This window comes from Dreissena polymorpha, chromosome 2 (assembly GCF_020536995.1).
Source record: "Dreissena polymorpha isolate Duluth1 chromosome 2, UMN_Dpol_1.0, whole genome shotgun sequence".
NCBI lineage: Eukaryota > Metazoa > Mollusca > Bivalvia > Myida > Dreissenidae > Dreissena > Dreissena polymorpha.
In genome coordinates this window covers 79,779,595-79,799,094 of record NC_068356.1, presented here as the reverse complement: position 1 = coordinate 79,799,094, position 19,500 = coordinate 79,779,595, and the positions used below count along the sequence as shown (strand labels likewise).

Here is a 19,500-nt window from a genome sequence, read left to right as displayed (position 1 = left end):
GCACATTTTGGGTGGTGAAAGGTCAAGGTCAAAGGTCAAACAAATTAATTCAAAGCGGCGAATTAGGGGGCATTGTGTTTCTGACAAACACATCTCTTGTTTTATAGAATTTAAAAGATCTAATATTAAATCTCCTCATAACAAGCATTACTAGCTCACAATAAAATGAAAAGTAAATAAAAAATTTAGGGGCTGAACATGGTAGCTATTTAACAGATATATCGAAACTTAAAGTAGACTGGGTTGTGGAATTAGACTGGGTTTTTGAGTCACAACCCAAGCCCTTACATAACATATTTTTGTCATGTAGACACCTTATAAATGTGGTAATACACTCATATATGTTGATTACATGATGCTGTATTTCAGCGGGCTCTCATTGAAGCATGTGTGGGTAATCATCAAATCCTTCTGGACGGCCTGAGAGAGTTCTCTCCCTTAGCACAGGTACAGGCAGTTCTCTCCCTTAGCATGGGTATAGATAGTTCTGTCCCTTATCACAGGTATAGGCAGGTCTCTCCCTTAGCACAGGTATAGGCCATTCTCTTCCTTATCACAGGTATAGGCAGTTCTCTCCCTTAGCACAAGTATAGGCCGTTCTCTCCTTTAGCACTAGTAAAGGTATTTCTCACCTTTATAACAGGTATAGGCAGTTCTCTCCCATGGCACAGGCATAGGCAGTTTTTTCTCTTAGCATGGATACAGGAGTTCTCTCCCTTAACACGGATACCGGTTTAGTGCAGATCTCTCCATCAGCACGGGTATAGGCAGTTCTCTCTCCTAGCACGGTTATAGGCAGTTCTCTCCTTTTGCACAGGTATAGGCAGTTATTTCCATTAGCACAGGTATAGGCAGTTCTCTCCCTTAGCACAGGTATAGGCAGTTCTCTCCCTTAGCACAGATATGGGCAGTTCTTTTCCTTAGCACAGGTGTAGGCAGTTCTCTCCATTTGCACATGTATAGGCAGTTCTTTCCCTTAGCACAGGTTTAAGCAGTTCTCTCTCATAGCACAGGTATAGGCAGTTCACTCCCTTAGCACATGTATATACAGTTCCCTCTTGTAACGAAGGTATAGACAGGTCACTCCTTTAGCATGTGTATAAGAGTTCTCTCCCTTTGCACAGGTATACAGTTCTCTTCCTTAGCACATGTATAGATAGTTCTCTCCCTTAGGGAAAGTATAAGGTTACAATATACTAAATACTCGTTTCATGTAGGGCTGTACTCTCTAAAAAAATATCATAGTTGACTCGAAGGCATGTTTTACATCTTAAACTATTGTTCGGTTTTATCTTTCGGAGATAATGGTAGGGCATAAATAGGTGTTCACGACCGAGTCCCTGAAATATGATAAACTTGGAGACTTTAGTAAAGCCTTGCACTGATAAAGGTTACATTCCACTAAGAAACGACCGAAAAAAAGTTGCAAAAACAGTCGATTTTGATTAGCGTCAAGTTCTTTTTTGTTTTGAACATGACATATCTTTTTTATTGCATAAATCGATTCCGCTTAGAATGGCCTTTAAGAAAAGGTATGGTTATGGGGGTCTCTATGTGCAAAATGTTGAATTTATTTTCGCTCAAAGTTGTCGCTTTTACATTGAATTATATAGGGAAACTATTTAGTATATTGTGACCATAAACAGTTCTATCACTTAGCACAGGTAATAGCAGTTCTCTCCCTTAGCACAGTTATAGACAGTTCTGTTCCTTAGCATGTGTATTAGCAGTTCTCTCCCCTAGCACAGGTATAGGCAGTTCTCTCCGTTAGCACAGTAATAGACAGTTCTCTTCCTTAGCATGTGTTTTAGCAGTTCTCTCCCCTAGCACAGGTATAGGCAGTTCTCTCCCTTAGCACAGGTATAGACAGTTCTCTCCCTTAGCACAGGTATAGTCTCCCTTAGCACAGGTATAGACAGTTCTCTTCCTTAGCACAGGTATAGACAGTTCTCTTCCTTAGCTCTGGTATAGACAGTTCTCTGCCTTAGCACAGGTATAGACAGTTCTCTCTTGTTGCTGTTAATATATGACCCTAATTCTGAGAAAACTGGGATTTATGATTGTGCATAAAGTGTTGTCCCGGATTAGCCTGTGCAAACAAGCCTCATGCTTTGAGCCTGTTTTCTCAGAACGTGACACATGACGTCGCTGTAAAAAAACTAAATGAAGGTTTTAGTTTGCTCCTTTCATTTACATGTACATGATTGTTTTCTTATGAGATATGTGGTGATATAATTAAAAGTGTTTTTTTCAGGTTGAATTCTGTTCAATTATTTAATATATCCGTATACTTGGAATTTTTATGCCCCTGGTACGGTGGCATATAGCAGTTGAACTGTGTGTCCGTCCGAAAACTTTTAACATTGGCCATAACTTTTGCAATATTGAATATAGCAACTTGATATTTGGCATGCACATGTATCTCATGAAGCTGCACATTTTGAGTGGTGAAAGGTCAAGATCATCCTTCAAGGTCAAAAGTCAAAAAATACAATCCAAGGGAGGTAATAAGCTTTAAAAGGGAGATAATTTCTAAACCTGCCAAATGATATATTGATATTTTATTTCAAAGCAGCGCGATAGGGGACATTTGTTTCTGACAAACACATCTCTTATTTGGGTTTTAAATTGGTTAAGTATTATAGTTTACTAAACATTCAGCATCATACCATAGGCTACATGGTCTCCCTGCAAGGAAATGTATAATTAAACCCAAAGCTTGTTTCAACCATCAAAACAGATTTAACATGTTATGTTATTTCAGTTGCTGCGATGTCACAATTCCGACCTCCTGATTACAATACTCGTAGAGCTTCATGACAAGGGATCTGTACCAATGGACCTGGCTATTGCTTTGCTCCAGGTTGGTTTTCCAATATCATGGTATCATTTTATAAACCCAAGTTGGAAAGATTTAAGATTGACTTAAAATGGAGTTTTATGGAAAGTGGAATTAAAAAAAAACGTAATTGTTGAAAATAATGATGACGTTCTTTTACTGCAAAAAAAAACAATGCTCATGCATGTGCATAAAGTGTTTAACCAGATTAGCCTGTTCAGTGTGAACAGGCTTATAAGGGACAACACTTTCCACCTAAAGTGGATTTAAAAACATCCTTTAAAAAAATACCATTAAAGCAGAAGGTATAATCCTTGATCAGACTGCACAGGCTGATCTGGGACAACATTTGTACCCACATTCATTAGCCCATTTTCCCAGAGTGTGGCTTAAATATATACACGTATGTCATTTATCTGTTTTAAGGGCAGGTCGAATGCAAAAGCTATCCACAGAAATACTCATGTGATGGCATACTTGGAAGCTGTGGTTTCTGGTAAGTGTACAAAAAGATATAGGACCATGAATAGCACAGGGCTCTGCTAAAAGGGGCAGGGTAAAAGTCGGACTAGTATTGTTACATTTCCTTAACATTTCCTTAACGCTATTCATGCCTTATTTCAATACTTTAAAAAAGAGATCTTTTAGGATAATAATTATTTGCTATTGAATATTTTTCAAATATATATAAAAGAAAATTCAGATGTTTGTCACACTTTTTGTGTTGACCTGTCTAGAGGTTCAGAAGGAGGTGAAGCAAAAAGGGGCAGGGTGCATCCTGTTTTGACGCTTTTGATCTTTTCCTAAGTTATTCCCATTAGTCTAACACATTTGTTTGTAAAAGTGTTTTTTTATTCTGGCTGTGATCATATTCCCATGTTCAAGGTATGCAATGAAATCTGGATCTGCATTTAATATTCAATATAAAACCAGTTCGTATTCATTCATGTGATTTCAGATGAAAGACGGAAGTTCAGCTATGAGGAAGCTGTGGTAAGCGGTGGTAAATCTTGATTATTTAGTCGGGTTTAATATCCATGGTAGTAAACTTATTGCCACATTTTTGTTGTTGTTCTTATCAAGTTAAATTTACAATAAGTTCTCTTACATCTGGACACATAAAACGTATGTTCATGTGAGAAAATTTACTGACACTAACTTATTCCCAAATTCATTAAAAAAAAAACAACCTACAGACTGACACTGATATTCAGATTTGTTGTTTGGCGCTTAAATGATATGACATGCTTATAAAATACTACCCTGCCTATAAAGAAAATGATTTTAGCTTTTGGCAATTACATAATCATTCATGTTAACATTTATTTGATTTGTTTAAACTTCCTACTCAAAAGTGCAGGTCTTAAAAAGGAAAAAGGGTAATATATATATTTATAAGACATGTATTTAAATTATTATGCCCTCTTTGGAACTAAGGGGTATATTGCTTTGCACCTGTTTTTTGGTCGGCTGTTCAGTCCTTAGACTATTAGTTTTAGGGAGTAATCATGTGACGAATAAGATGGCGACGTCCATTTAGGGACAGGTATTTTTTGCAGTTTTATACCCTGTATTACTTGTAATAATTGTTAAAATGCTGCTCACTTTCCAGCCATATCAGCAAGAAAGTAATTAGCATTTATTTTGTATAAATATTCGCTCTCTATCATGACTTTACTTGCGGTGTATTTTCTTAGCGGGAGCTGTAATTTTGTGACCCTCTAAGAAATTTCACAGCGAATAAAGTTGCTTTTTATTTATCGGACAAGGAACATCGACTTGTAATAGGAAATTCATTTCAGCATTATATATTATAAGAACACTTTCATCTACGATCATGCAAAATGGTATAGTGCTTTCATGGGTGGCAAAGAAGACTCATTTTGATTTTGAGGTCACCAGGTCAAAGGCTAAGGTCAAGTAAGCTTGTAGCAAGAAATTGGTTTTTACATAATATCCAGAGAACTCTTTGACAATCATCTATATAGGCATTTTGCTTTACTTGGCTGGAAAGTAAGAAGCATTGTAAGTTTGAGGTCATCAAGTCAAAGGTCAAGGTCACAGAGGCTTGTGTTATGATTTACTGCTCAATATCTAGGGTATGCTTTGCCCAATGATCATCTTAATCTTAATACTGTTTACTCAGGACCAATTTGCTTCAAGTCAAAGGCATACATGTATTACCAATTGTTTGTTTACACGTTGTTATACCCGCACAAATGAAGTTTAGAGGGGTATATAGGAGTGAGCATGTCTGCCGGTCTGTCTGCCGGTCGGTCTGTCGGTCTGTCTGTCGGTCTGTATTAAGTGTCCGCTCTCTAATTCAAGTTGTTTTCATCCGATCTTCACCAAACTTGGTCAGATGTTGTATCTAGATGATGTCTAGGTCAAGTTAGAATATGGGTCATGCCGGGTCAAAAACTAGGTCACGGGGTCACTTAATGCGTTTTAAACATTGAGCATGGTGTCCGCTCTCTAATTCAAGTAGTTTTCATTCGAGCTTCACCAAACTTGGTCAGAAGTTGTATCTAGATGAAGTCTTGGCCAAGTTGGCACATGGGTCATGGCAGGTCAAAAACTAGGTCACAGGGTCACTTAGTGCGTTTAAAACATTGAGCATGGTGTCCGCTCTCTAATTCAAGTAGTTTTCATCCAATCTTCACCAAACTTGGTCAGAAGTTGTATCTAGATGAGGTCTAGGTTAAGTTTGAATATGTGTCATGCTGGGTCAAAAACTAGGTCACCAGGTCATTTAGTGCGTTTTAAACATTGAGCATGGTGTCCCCTTTTTTTGTTAAGACAGCATGCGATATATTCTGTGTCCATGTGGCATGTGGGAGTATTCGTCACGTCTGTGACAAAGCTCTAGTTGTTTTTTATTTTAAGTTGACAAGTTTAACATACAAGAAATAAGCTTTGTAGAGTTTTCATCTCTGAACTGACTTGTATATGAAAATGACATATTTCTATTACCTTGTTATCTGACATACGGCAAGTTTTACAGTTTTTCAACCGGCACCTCAAAATGTTTAAATGTATTATATATTACTGAAGTATATTTCAGACCCAACTCTGTGAGATTTACATACATCGAATGGTAGACTGGGAGCCACCTTCAGTCAGAGAGCTTTCCACTTCAATGAAATTTAAGCTGGTAGGGCAGACAACTTAGTAATCTTTGTACATGTATTATTTGACTTTCTATCTGAGTCTTTCTTAATATTGTCTTCACAAATGTTTGTTGATACTGTTTTAAAACTGGTAACATGAATAATGTTCAATTAAGAGCCTGAATCAATTAACATTTGGCCTTAAAGAATAGGATATTAGTAACGAACCAACAGAAATAATGTCATTAAATTTTCCTGAAAAAATAAATGCTTTTGAAACTTGTTTGAATAAACGGAAACGGTGGAAACTATCGTTAATTGGAAAAATCACAGTTTTAAAAAACTTTGCAATACCCAAGCTTGTATATCCTTTAACAGTTTTACCAAATCCATCTCAAGAAATCATTTCAAAAATATAAACACTATGTTTCAAATTTCTGTGGGATGAAAAACCAGAAAGCGGATCATACAAGATTATGCCGATGGTGATTAAAAAAAGTTAGACATTGACCTATTCTTAACATCCCTCAAAGCCAGTTGGGTGAAAAGATTTATATTTCAACCCGACTCAAAACTGCTTAGAATATATACCAATATGCTAAACAACTATGGAGGAATGTTAATTTTCAAGTCAAATTACCATGAAAAAGATGTTAGAGATCTTAACATAAAATCCGAATTCTTAAAAAACATCCTCTGTGGATGGCTCAGTGTCTCATTAGAAAAAAAATGAAACACCAATGCAAAAGCAAATTATCAGGAATAATACATTTATAAAAAACGAAAATAAAACTTTTTTTATTAAAACATGGTTCGAAAGAGGTATTCAATATATTGAACATATATATGATTTTAGAAAAAGAGAATTTTCCAGTTTCAAAGATATAGTAATTCTTTATGAAATAGATAAAGCAGACTTTATAAAATACCATCAAATTGTCAAAAGCATACCGGTCGATTGGAAAAATAAACTAAAAGTAGACGCTATCATTTATACCACCCCGGAATACATGCTTAACAAAATAACAGAACATACAAAAGCTTGCAAACTAGTTTATAAATCTCTTTTACTAAAACACAAACCTGAAAAGTTCAAACAATTTGACAAATGGAAAGACACGCTTAATAATCCAGACATTAATCAAAGAACTATCTTCAGTCAATCAGTCCAATTAACTATTGACTCCAAACTTAGAAATTTCCAATATAAATATCTCATGCAAATTTTACCAAACAACACTTACCTTCATAAATGCCATCTCATTCCGTCAACCTTATGCGATTTTTGTTATATGTACTCAGAAACGAATATTCACTTATTCTTGGATTGTCACTTCATCCAAAAATTTTGGATGGATATCAAAAACTTTATTGACAACAAATTAAAAAGGTAAGAAAACATTGAACTAAATTTTGCAAAAATATCATTCTGTAATTTCACCATAGCTGACTCCAAAAATGCACATGTTATAAACTCCGTAATATAATTGGCTAAATACTTTATCTTTAAATGCAAACAGGAAAAAGCAACACCGCAAATAGATGTTTTTGTATCTTTTTTTAATAATCGAATTAAACTCGAGGAATTAATAGCGACAACACAAAATAAATTACATATATTTTATACTCACTGGGCGCTGTTCATACTCAATAGTTCACGCACCATAAATAACCCATTTGAATATACTTTGTAACATAGGTACACCTACCCTGAAGCAACATACACTTTTCTTTTTCTTATTTTTGGTTTTTGTGTTTTTATCCATATTTTTATGTAACTTTGTGATTCTATTCCATGTTGGTGAACCTTAAAACATATTTATTCACACCAACCATAGTCTTCACTGATGCTTTCTATCATAATTATATCGAGAAAAATGTAAAACAAATATATTAAAAACTATGTATTTCATACATTATATGTTCTGCAATTATGTAATAAATATATTACGATGGAAATAAAAAAAATGGAATAACAAAAAAAAAAAAAAAAAAAAGAATAGGATATTGCTATACATCAGATTGTATATTAGTTTCTTCATGATATATGTGTATCTCCTTGGGCAGCCAGGAAAAATGATAAAATACTTATTCATTGTTTGAAAAGAATGTGCATTTATTGGTTAGACAATTGTGAACACTGTTACCATTAAACACTGCATGCATGTTTGAATCCTTGACAACTAGAGATGTTCTTTACAAAAGGTCTTTGAACAACATTATAGAAAATTGATTTATTGTCATTTTTGTTTTTTTTGGCATTTATTTCACAGCCGAGTGGCGGCCATTTTGGGAGACGTCATCATTGGCTGGACCAGCTTCCACCATTTTCTGGTTTCCGGTCCATCACAAGCACCTGCTCCTATGTGGTTCCCATGGACAGCAGGCGAGCTGGGAAACAGGCCCAACATCTGCTGCAGTGCCAGAAGACGGACAAAATGTGCACTTGCTTCTTGTGTAATGAAGACTTACTGAAACTGCAGGTAAATAATATATACATTGTGTTATTTCTTTGAACATGACAAAGTTTAAAGGGAGGATTTACTGGAATAAGTGTTGTCCACCTTACTGTCCATCTAGCTGACAATTGTGTGTTAGGGTCAATTTTCTAAGTATTTTAGACAGCATCAGTTTGAAACATGGAATGTAAATGGATATCTTTTGAGGGAATTGTAAGTGCACAACAACCAAACTCCTGCTTTCAATATGGCAAAAGTATTGTTCTTTGTCCATTTTCATGCTAAAATTTGTTTAATCTAAAAAATTATAAAAGGTATAAATATATTACGCCATAATTTGGAAGATCACATTGATGTGAATCACAGTTTACATGAACCATTACTCTTACTTTCATTATTGCATTTGTTTTTTCCTTTGGATTATGTTCATACTAAACGAATGCCGGAGTCTTTACATCTTGTGACAAATGAACCACATTTTCTCCTCTATATCTCATAAACGGGCCTTTTCACAGATTTTGGCATGTATTGAAGTTTGTCATTGAATGCTCTTTATTGATAAATGTAAACATTGGATTTAAATAGCTCAAGTAAAAAATCAATAATGAAATTTAAAATAGAAAAAAAAGTAACCCTCAACAGGGCTCGAACAACTGACTGCTGGAGTCCTGGAGTAAAAAGACAACCATAAAGACAACTCGGCCATCCGTGCTCATTGCATGGAAAGAATATTTTATACTTATTATAAGCAATCCTCGTAGTTTCTTAAAATATAACGACGACAACAGAACTCTCAAAATTATTCAATCATTTCGCGTTGCAATGCTTTATAATTTTCAGGTTTTTAAATCGTCAAAAGATGCATATAATGTCTATTTTACAGCACAAAAGTTCAGTTTTGCTGTTTCCTCACAAGTATCATAACTGAAACGAAAATTTGCAAATCTGAAAATTTTTTAGCTCGACTATTATATATGAAATATATATAGTGGAGCTATCCTATTCACCCCGGCGTCGGCGTGAGCGTTAGCGTCTGCGTGCAAATGTTAAAGTTTTCGTACTACCCCAAATATTTTCTTTCTCCCTTGACATATTGCTTTCATATTTTGCATACTTGTTTACCAACATGACCCCAACCTATAAACAAGAGCAGACAACTCTATCAAGCATTTTGTCATAATTATGGCCCCTTTTCCACTTAGAATATGCAGCAAATGTTAAAGTTTTCGTACTACCCCATTTATTTTCATTGTCCCTTGACATATTGCTTTTATATTTTGCATACTTGTTTACCACCATCACCCCAACCTATAAACAAGAGCAGACAACTCTATCAATCATTTTGTCATAATTATTGCCCCTTTTATACTTAGAATATGCATATTATTGATAAATCTATGTTAAAGTTTGCATACTACCCCAAATATTTCCTATATCCTTTGACATATCGCTTTTATATGTTGCATACTTGTTTAGCAACATGACCCCAACCTATAAACAAGAGCAGACCACTGTATCAAGCATTTTGACATAATTATGGCCCCTTTTACACTTAGATAATTGAACATTTTGCTTAAATTGCCATAACTTCTTTATTTATGATCACATTTTATTATTACTTTGACAAAACAACACTTACCTGAATACCACAATGGATTCCACCAAAACAATACCCCACGCCCCTACCAGAATCGCTTCCCCCCCCAACCTACTCCCCCCCAAAAAAGTTTTTTTTTTTAACATCATCTAATAAATTACCACACCCCACATTATACCCCCCTCTCACCCCCCTACCCCCCCAACGCCCCGATTTTTTAATTTTTTTTTAAACATCATCTAATAAATTACCACACCCCACATTATACCCCCCTCTCACACCCCCTACCTCCCCCCCCCCCCCTACCACCCCCCCAATTTTTTATTTTTTTTTCCTTTTTTTATTTTGAAAGATCGTCTAATAAATTATTTAATATGAACAATTTCCCCATGATGGCTTACGTTATACTGTCAAGCACTCGAATAGTCGAGCGCGCTGTCCTCTGACAGCTCTTGTTTTAAATTTTGTCAATTACCAAAACGTGAAAAGGCCCCTTTTCAAACAAAACGGCATGTGAGGTGTTTTAAAGGCAAGACAGTGTCAGTTTAAGTTTCTTAAATGCAAATTAACATACCAGTGTTCAAGTAGCATTCAAATAATTAAGGGATTGTTTGATCTAAAAATACTCAAGTTTAACTTTGTTTAGTTTAAACCCATTTATTTAAGCTTGATTTCATCAAAAGCTGAAGGCTTATTGAAACACTTTAGATTCCGTTTTCTGCGTAGAACCAGTATTTGGTGGCTATGGGGAGATCTAAAGAATGATTCTTCAGTGGCAGTGGGGATTGAACATGTGACCTCCTGGTCGCTAGGCGGACAGGATGTTATGACCCCCTGGTGGCTAGGTAGAGAGGATGTGATCTAAGCCACAGCGAAATTTTAGTTATGGGTAAGGCCTGTATGGTTTATAACCTTTAATCAAAACTCTAACGAGTTCATGATTGAATGATAAACTAAAGTGGTATGAAAAAATATTTAGCCTCTGTCATTTGTGATTTCTTTTTTTGTTGTTTTCAGTCCCTGCTTTGCTATGGTGACATTTCCACTATGGCCTGTGGAAAGCTGCTTAGTTTGCTAGACAAATATAGCAGTGAGTTGAGCACCACCTCTCTACGTGTGCTGTGTTACCTGGCTACAGACATGGATGAGGCCATGTTGATCATAGTGCGACAGTTTCCCTTGGTGGCTGGCGAGTTTGCGGCAGCTGTGTTCAAGACCGATACACTGAAGGTATTCTGTAGACTTTGTTAGCAGTTAAAAATATAATACTTGTAAACTATGCAGTCAACTGTGTTTGTAATGTAACATATAATACGAGTAAATATGCAGTAGACTGTGTTTGTAATTAAACATATAACGCCAGTAGCAATTAGAAAGTATGCACTAGACTGTGGTCATAATTATATATTTCAAATTAATTAGCAAATGAAGTAAATTATATCAACACAATTAAAAAGGCTTCCTCAACATTTAAGGCCGACTTAACAGAAACTGAGAAATGTAAAACTGAAAACAAATACCATGCTAAAGTGTCACTAATAAAGTCAAATCAGCGGTCCAGTTCGTTGAAATAATGCTATGGTAGAATTGGTAGTTATAACACAATATTGTTTAAGTAAGGAGAGTCCCATGCAAATTCTACTGATGTTGTTTTATTGTCTGTTATACAACATACAGTATAAAATTGGATAATGCTATAGTCTGGTCCAGTAAAACAAATTCACAGCACGAAATATTTAATTTTTTACACGAGTAACAAAATGAAATCTTTTACAAATAAAATTTTCCATTTTTTAGCGAGGCTGTTTTCGGAGAAAACCCAAGGTATTGTCATAGCCTGCTCGTCGTCCGCCGTCCGCCGGCGTTGTGATAAAACCTTAACATTGGCTCAAAATCAAAGTGCTTCCACCTACAACTTTGAAACTTCATATGTAGATGCACCTTGATGAGTTCTACACGCCACACTCATTTTGGGTCACTAGGTCAAAGGTCAAGGTCACCTCTTAAAAAAAAAAAATTCTGACAAGCTTTCGCAGCCGAGCATGGCACCCGTTATGCGGTGCTCTTGTTGATAATAAAGATCCAGATTCACTACCAAACATAGCAATTTATTAATACTCACATAAAATATCTCATTATTGAAATCCTGCACAGCCATTCCCCTGTTAGATGAGAAAAAAGCTTGTATGGTGGTCTAATATACTGTGTATAAGTACCAATATGCAGACTTGAAGACCAAGTGGGGAAAGGATTAACTTTCCTGGTGAGTGTGCATATTTTAAAGTTTATGAGGTCCTTCCGTGCCTAAGGCTGAATTGTGTGTGGTCTTGGATTGTGTGCCAGCACTCCTACCTAATTAACTTACCGGACAAATGAGTATTAGGACGATTTTTTTACGTATAATTTCAATTTCCATTTTAAGCTTGACTGTTTTCGGAGAAAAAACGAGGTACTGTCATAGCCAGCTCGTCGTGTCTTCCGCCGTCCACATCGTGCTAAAACCTTAACATTGGCTCTAAAATCAAAGTGCTTCCACCTACAACTTTTAAACTTCATATGTAGATGCACCTTGATGAGTTCTACACGCGGCACCTATTTTTTGGGTCACTAGGTCAAAGGTCACTGTGACCTCTAAAAAAAATCAAAAAAATCTGACAAGCTTTCATTTATTCAAAACTGCACCCGCAGCCTAGCGTTGGCACCCGTTATGCGGTGCTCTTGTTTAACTTTTCAATTTTTGATATGGTCTTGTGTAGTTGTGGGAAGTGGGAGTACCTGGTAGAAACATGCCTGTCCAGTATGTCTATACTGGGGGACATATTGTTTTTGCCCCGTCTGTTTGTTGGTTTTTTGGTTTGTGTGCGTCAAACTTTAACAGTTGCCATAACTTTTGCAATATTGCATGTGTATCTCATGGAGCTGCACATTTTGAGTGCTGAAAGGTCAAGGTCAACCTTCAAGATCAAAGGTCAAATTTGTGGGGGGGGGGGGGACAAAGTGTTTCACATACACATCTTGTTTAAAAAAAAAAAGAAAGAATTCTGAAATATATTAAAATAAGTTTTACATGTGGACATTTTTGTGTACACTTTGACCCAGTAACAAAGACATTTCATGAATACAAAGATAACACTACCAAAAATGGAAAAAGGTTATATAAAAACTACTTCTAGGGTTGATCCTGTGACTTTTATTTCTACCTAATTAAAATGCAAAACATGATGCCTATGAACACAACAAAATAATTTGCACTGGGAGCCACCCTTTAAAGTTTTCTCTTTATTTTTGGTTTGGAAAAATGCCCATGACCCAAATATTTTCTTAAGCGGGAACTTACCACTATCAATATTTTTTAGAGTGGAGCTTATTGAAATCAATATTCTGTACAGTGGGAACTTATTACTATCAATGTTTTTTTCCCAGTAGGATCTTATTACTTTCAATATTCTTTACTGTGTTAACTTATTACCAGTACATAGTACACTTAGATCTTATTATTGTGTTTATTTTACAGTCTAAACTTATTAGTATTGTTATTCTGTACTGTGGGCATATATTACTATTAATTTTCTGTACAGTGGGATCATACTATATGTGTTAAGGTTGGAGCTTAATACTATCAATATTAATTACAGTTGGAGATTATGTTAATTGATATTCTTCACTGTAGGATCTTACTTCTATCAATAGCATTTTCAGATTTAACTTATTTCCATCAATTCTCTTTACAGTGGGAGCATTTGCTGGGCCTCCTCCTTGCAGTTATTAAGGCATCAAACAGCACTGACAACAAGAGTGATCCCCAGCAGAACGTGAAAGCACTGAAAGGTACAAATACAGTGCATTTGTCCATAAAAGGATTGCAGTGAAAGAATACTTCCAAAATTAAACCTTGAATTATGGGCAATTGAAGTTATTTTTTTAAAGATTTTGTTACTTATGCAAATTTTAAAAGCACATGTAATTTGTGGAACAGTTTTTAAGCTCACCTGAGCACAACGTGCTCATGGTGAGCTTTTGTAATCACCTTTTGTCCGTCGTGCGCCGTCAACATTTGCCTTGTTAACTCTCTAGAGGCCACATTTATTGTCCAATCTTCATGAAATTTGGTCAGAAGATTGGTCTCAATGATATCTTGGATGAGTTCGAAAATGGTTAGGTTTGCTTGAAAAACATTGCTGCCAAGGGGCGGGGCATTTTTCCATATATGGCTATATATGGCTATAGTAAAATCTTGTTAACACTCTAGAGACCACATTTATTGTCCAATCTTCATGAAACTTGGTCAGGAGATTTATCCCAATAATTTCTTGGACGAGTTCGAAAATGATGCCGGTTGGTTGAAAAACATGGCCACCAGGGGGCGGGGCATTTTTCCTTATACTAGTATGGCTATAGTAGAACCTTGTTAACACTCTAGAGGCCACATTTATTTTCCCATCTTCATGAAACTTGCTCAGATGATTTGTCCCAATGATATCTTGGATGAGTTCAAAAATGGTAACCTTTGCTTGAAAAACATGGCTGCCAAGGGGCAGGGCATTTTTCCTTATATTGCTATAGTAAAATTTTGTTAACACTCTAGAGGCCACTTTGGTTGTCCGATCTTCATGAAACTTTATAAGGAGATTCATCATAATAATATCTTGGACGAGTTTGAAAATGATGCTGGTTGGTTGAAAAACATGGCCGCCAGGGGGCGGGGCATTTTTCCTTATATGGCTATAGTAAAACCTTGTTAACACTATAGAGGCCACATTTATTTTCTGATCATCATGAAACTTGGTCAAAAGATTTGTCCCAATGATATCTTGGATGAGTTTGAAAATGGTTCTGTTTGCTTGAAAAACATGGCTGCTAAGGGGCGGGGCATTTTTCCTTATATGGCTATGTATGGCTATAGTAAAATCTTGTTAACACTCTAAAGACCACAATTATAGTTAGATCTTCATGAAACTCGGTCAGAAGATTCATCTCAATAATATCTTGGACGAGTTCAAAAACGATGCCGGTTGGTTGAAGAATATGGCCACCACGGGGGCGGGGCATTTTTCCTAATATGGCTATAGTAAAACCTTGTTAACACTCTAGAAGTCACATTTATTTTCTGATCATCATGAAAGTTGGTCAGAAGATTTTTCCCAATGATATCTTGGATTAGTTCGAAAATGATTTTGGTTGCTTTAAAAACATGGCCACCAGGGGCAGGGCATTTTTCCTTATATGGCTGTATATGGCTATAGTAAATCCTTGTTAACACTCTAGAGGCCACATTTATTGTCCAATCTTCATGAAACATGGTCAGACGATTCATCCCAATAATATCTTGTTATCTCAGGTGAGTGACTTTGGGCCTTTCAGGCCCTCTTGTTGTGTTTTCGGTAGTTATATGCTGTTTGGTAGGATAATATACTTGTAATTATGTCATTGTGATTACAATTTTGTAGTAAGGAAGGTATCCAAGCTCAGTATATGAATAATTATTTCATGCATTATAAAAACAAGAGAAAACTTTGAACACAAGTTTTCTTTAATAGGTAATTGCATGAAAATAAAAAAGTTAACGTATGTGAGCAATTTTAAAATGTGTAATTGCATCCAGTTTTCTTTTTCCATTTTAGACGTTTTATCAGAAATGGCCCACCATTTGAAACCAGAAGCACTAATAAATCTGCTACCAGGAGACGGCAATTTTTTCTTCTTCATGCCCTTCATTCAACAGTGTCTAGCAGTGAACAAGTCAGCGCTGTTGAAGGAACGATTTGTCGAGCTGGGTGAAAACCTCCAATCAAGATCAGCGCAATAAGGCTGAATATAGAACAATTGGCCAAGGTCTCGGGACTTTTGTCATGCATTTATGCCGCACTCTGTGAAAAGTCATGATAGGAGGAACGGATGTGTGTAGAGTGTTGTTTGCATATTAACCTGATTTGTCCTCACAGGGACAACATGCCATGTTAAAATGAATTTATTCCTTTATAGGAGTTTTTTCTTATTGAAAGTCCGGCCTTGGACAAAACTTTTCACAGGTGTACTATAGCATGTTTTCACAGACTGCTGTTCAAGTTATAACCGAGAGATGTGTGTAATGGCCAATTGAATCAGGTTTTTTTTTCTTTTATGTAGTTAGTTTCGCTGTTTTTTTATTGGTCATTAATGTCTATTTAGTTTTGCCGTTTAAATGCAACACGTTCACATTCTTTACACGTATTAAGTGTTACAATACAGACATGAATCTTTTGATGAGTCAAATAGATATGACTTGTTCCTTGTGCAATAACCAATGAATTTATTTGATATAAAACTTATGTTGCTTTGTTGTTATTTTTTCCAAAAACTCTGTATTACCCACGGGGAAGGCATAGGGATAAAATTTTGGTGTTGTGCATTCGTTCATTAGTCTATCAAACATTTCAGGGCTATATTTTAGATACTATACAAGATTTCAACACGAAACTTCATGGTAGTATAAATATCAATGAGGAGAATTGCCATGCACAAGAACCATAATCATTAATAAGTTTTATTGCACTTTGTTGTTTTTGTATGATGTAATAATTCAAGACTCTATCTCAAATGTGATACAAGATTTCAACATGACATTGTATAGGTGCACAATCAATTAGGAGAATGCAAAATAAATGCTTTTTATGCCCCCGGATCGAATGATCGGGGGCATATTGTTTTTGGCCTGTCTGTCATTCTGTCACTTAACTTTAACCTTGGTTAATGTTTTGTGATAACTTTTACAATATTGAAGATAGCATCTTGATATTTGGCATGCATGTGTACAGTATCTCATGGATTTGCACATTTTGAGTGGTGAAAGGTCAAGGTCATCCTTCAAGGTCAAAGTTCAAATATATGGCTTCAAAGCGGTGCAGTAGGGGGCATTGTGTTTCTGACAAACACATCTGTTGTTTATTTTACAGTTAAGTGTCCTGTTCATCCATTCGCCTGGAAAAGGAAAGAAGCTAAGGCTTATATTGCCCTTTGTTTTTTATACATGTTTTATGGTCAACTGTGTGATATCGCAGACAAAATAAGTCTGGTTAATATACACTTTTACCTCCCAAAAATTGCTACGTAAGGTATTTTAACTTATCCTGGTAGGGTATGAGGTATTTTATAACATACATGTACCAAAACCTTATCGAAATCAGACCGAAAGTGTTTGCTTCAAGATTGCCGCCAAAACCTATTTATGATCATAACTATGTAACTATTCACTGAAATATGGTGATTTTCGTGTCTGTAAGGGGGCAAATTACATATATCATCATCAGACATAGTGCAAGTTTATTATATTACTCAGAAATCCAACATGGCGTCCAAATTGGCCACCGAGAGAATACGAAGGGCAACAAGTTCATAACTTTTGAATGAAACGTTATGATTCTTATGTAAATCACCATACTTTGAGAGACGAGGAACACTTTGATTTAATTGTTGATATCACTAAGAAGTGGAATAATCATGAAATTCGCGTTAATTGTCGGTGTCGCCTTCCTCATCAGTACCGACCTCTTGTGAGTTAATTGTTTTTTTAGCTCATCTATTTTTTGAAAAAAAATTATGAGCTATTGTCATCACCTTGGCGTCGGCGTTGGCGTTGGTGTTGGCGTCGGCGTCCGGTTAAGTTTTGCGTTTAGGTCCACTTTTCTCAGAAAGTATCAATGCTATTGCATTCAAACTTGGTACACTTACTTACTATCATGAGGGGACTGGGCAGGCAAAGTTAGATAACTCTGGCGTGCATTTTGACAGAATTATGTGCCCTTTTTATACTTAAAAAATTGAAAATTTTGGTTAAGTTTTGCGTTTAGTTCCACTTTTCTCAGTAAGTATCAATGCTATTGCATTCAAACTTGGTACACTTACTTACTATCATGAGGGGACTGGGCAGGCAAAGTAAGATAACTCTGGCATGCATTTTGACAGAATTATGTGCCCTTTTTATACTTAGAAAATTGACAATTTTGGTTAAGTTTTGTGTTTAGGTCCATTTTATTAGCTCATCTATTTTTTGAAAAAAAATTATGAGCTATTGTCATCACCTTGGCGTCGGCGTCGGCGTTGGCGTCCGCGTCCGGTTAAGTTTTTCGTTTAGGTACTATTTCTCATAAAGTATCAATGCTATTGCATTCAAACTTGGTACACTTACTTACTATCATGAGGGGACTGTGCAGACAAAGTTACATAATTCTGGCTTGCATTTTGACAGAATTATGTGCCCTTTTTATACTTAGAAAATTGAAATTTTTTGTTAAGTTTTGTGTTTAAATCCACTTTTTTACTAAAGTATCAAAGCTATTGCTTTCATACTTGCATCACTTACTAATTGTAAGGGGACTGAGCAGCAAAACTTAGGTAGCTCTGACTGGCATTTTGACGGAATTATGTGCCCTTTTTGTACTTAGAAAATTGATAATTTGGTTAAGTTTTGTATTAAGGTCCACTTTTTTCCTAAAGTATCAAAGCCATTGCTTTCATACTTGCGACACTTACTAACTATCGTAAGGGGACTGTGCATGCAAAGTTATGTAACTCTGACTGGCATTTTTACATAATTATGTGCCCTTTTTATACTTAGAAAATTGAAATTTTCATTCAGTTTTGTGTTTAGGTCCACTTTTTTCCTAAAGTATCAAAGCCATTGCTTTCATACTTGCAACACTTACTAACTATCGTAAGGGAACTTTGCAGGCAAAGTTATGTAACTCTGACTGGCATTTTGACATAATTATTGGCCCTTTATACTTGAAAATTTGGTTAGGTTTTGTGTTTTGGTCCACTTTACCCCTAAAGTATCATACATATTGCTTTCATACTTGGAACACTTACTTACTATCATGCGGGGACTGGGCTGGCAAAGTTTGATAACTCTGGTGTGCATTTTGACACAATTATGTGCCTTTTTTATACTTAAAAAATTGAAAATTTGGTTACGTTTTGTGTTAAGGTCCATTTTATTCCCTAACTATTAAACCTATTGCATTCAAACTTGGTACACTAACTAACTATCATGAGGGGACTGTTAACACAAAGTTAGATAACTCTGGCGTGCATTTTGACAGAATTATGTGCCCTATTTATACTTAAAAATTGAAAATTTTGTTAAGTTTTGTGTTTAGGTCCACTTTATTCCTACAGTATCAAACTATTGCTTTCATACTTGCGACACTTACTAACTATCATTCGGGGACTGTGCAGGCAAAGTTATGTAACTCTGACTGGCATTTTGACAGAATTATGGCCCCTTTATAGTAAGAAAAATTGAAAATTTCTTTAAGTTTTGTTGTTTGGTCCACTTTACTCCTGAAGCATAATAGCTATTGCTTTCCGACGTGGAACACTCACAAGCTATCATTAGGGGACTGTACTGGTCAAGTTGCTATTTATTATGCCCCCCTTCGAAGAAGAGGTGGTATATTGCTTTGCTCATGTCGGTCTGTCGGTCGGTCGGTCCGTCCACCAGGTGGTTTCTGGATGTTA

General features: G+C 35.9%; 1 protein-coding gene across 2 annotated transcripts in view; it reads left to right on the top strand.

Annotated features, from left to right (window-relative positions):
* LOC127867735 (BLOC-2 complex member HPS3-like) overlaps nucleotides 1-16,313 on the top strand; it is a 42,993-nt gene extending 26,680 nt beyond the window's left edge. For both annotated transcript variants that reach the window (XM_052409090.1, XM_052409089.1), the window contains exons 17-25: nucleotides 370-447; nucleotides 2,765-2,863; nucleotides 3,266-3,335; nucleotides 3,798-3,832; nucleotides 5,904-5,993; nucleotides 8,223-8,432; nucleotides 11,023-11,235; nucleotides 13,737-13,833; nucleotides 15,627-16,313. In XM_052409090.1, the coding sequence (XP_052265050.1) occupies nucleotides 370-447; nucleotides 2,765-2,863; nucleotides 3,266-3,335; nucleotides 3,798-3,832; nucleotides 5,904-5,993; nucleotides 8,223-8,432; nucleotides 11,023-11,235; nucleotides 13,737-13,833; nucleotides 15,627-15,811 (1,077 nt within the window). In that variant the 3' untranslated portion in view covers nucleotides 15,812-16,313. The remainder of the gene's footprint in view (nucleotides 1-369; nucleotides 448-2,764; nucleotides 2,864-3,265; nucleotides 3,336-3,797; nucleotides 3,833-5,903; nucleotides 5,994-8,222; nucleotides 8,433-11,022; nucleotides 11,236-13,736; nucleotides 13,834-15,626) is intronic.
* The last annotated feature ends 3,187 nt before the right edge of the window (nucleotides 16,314-19,500 follow it).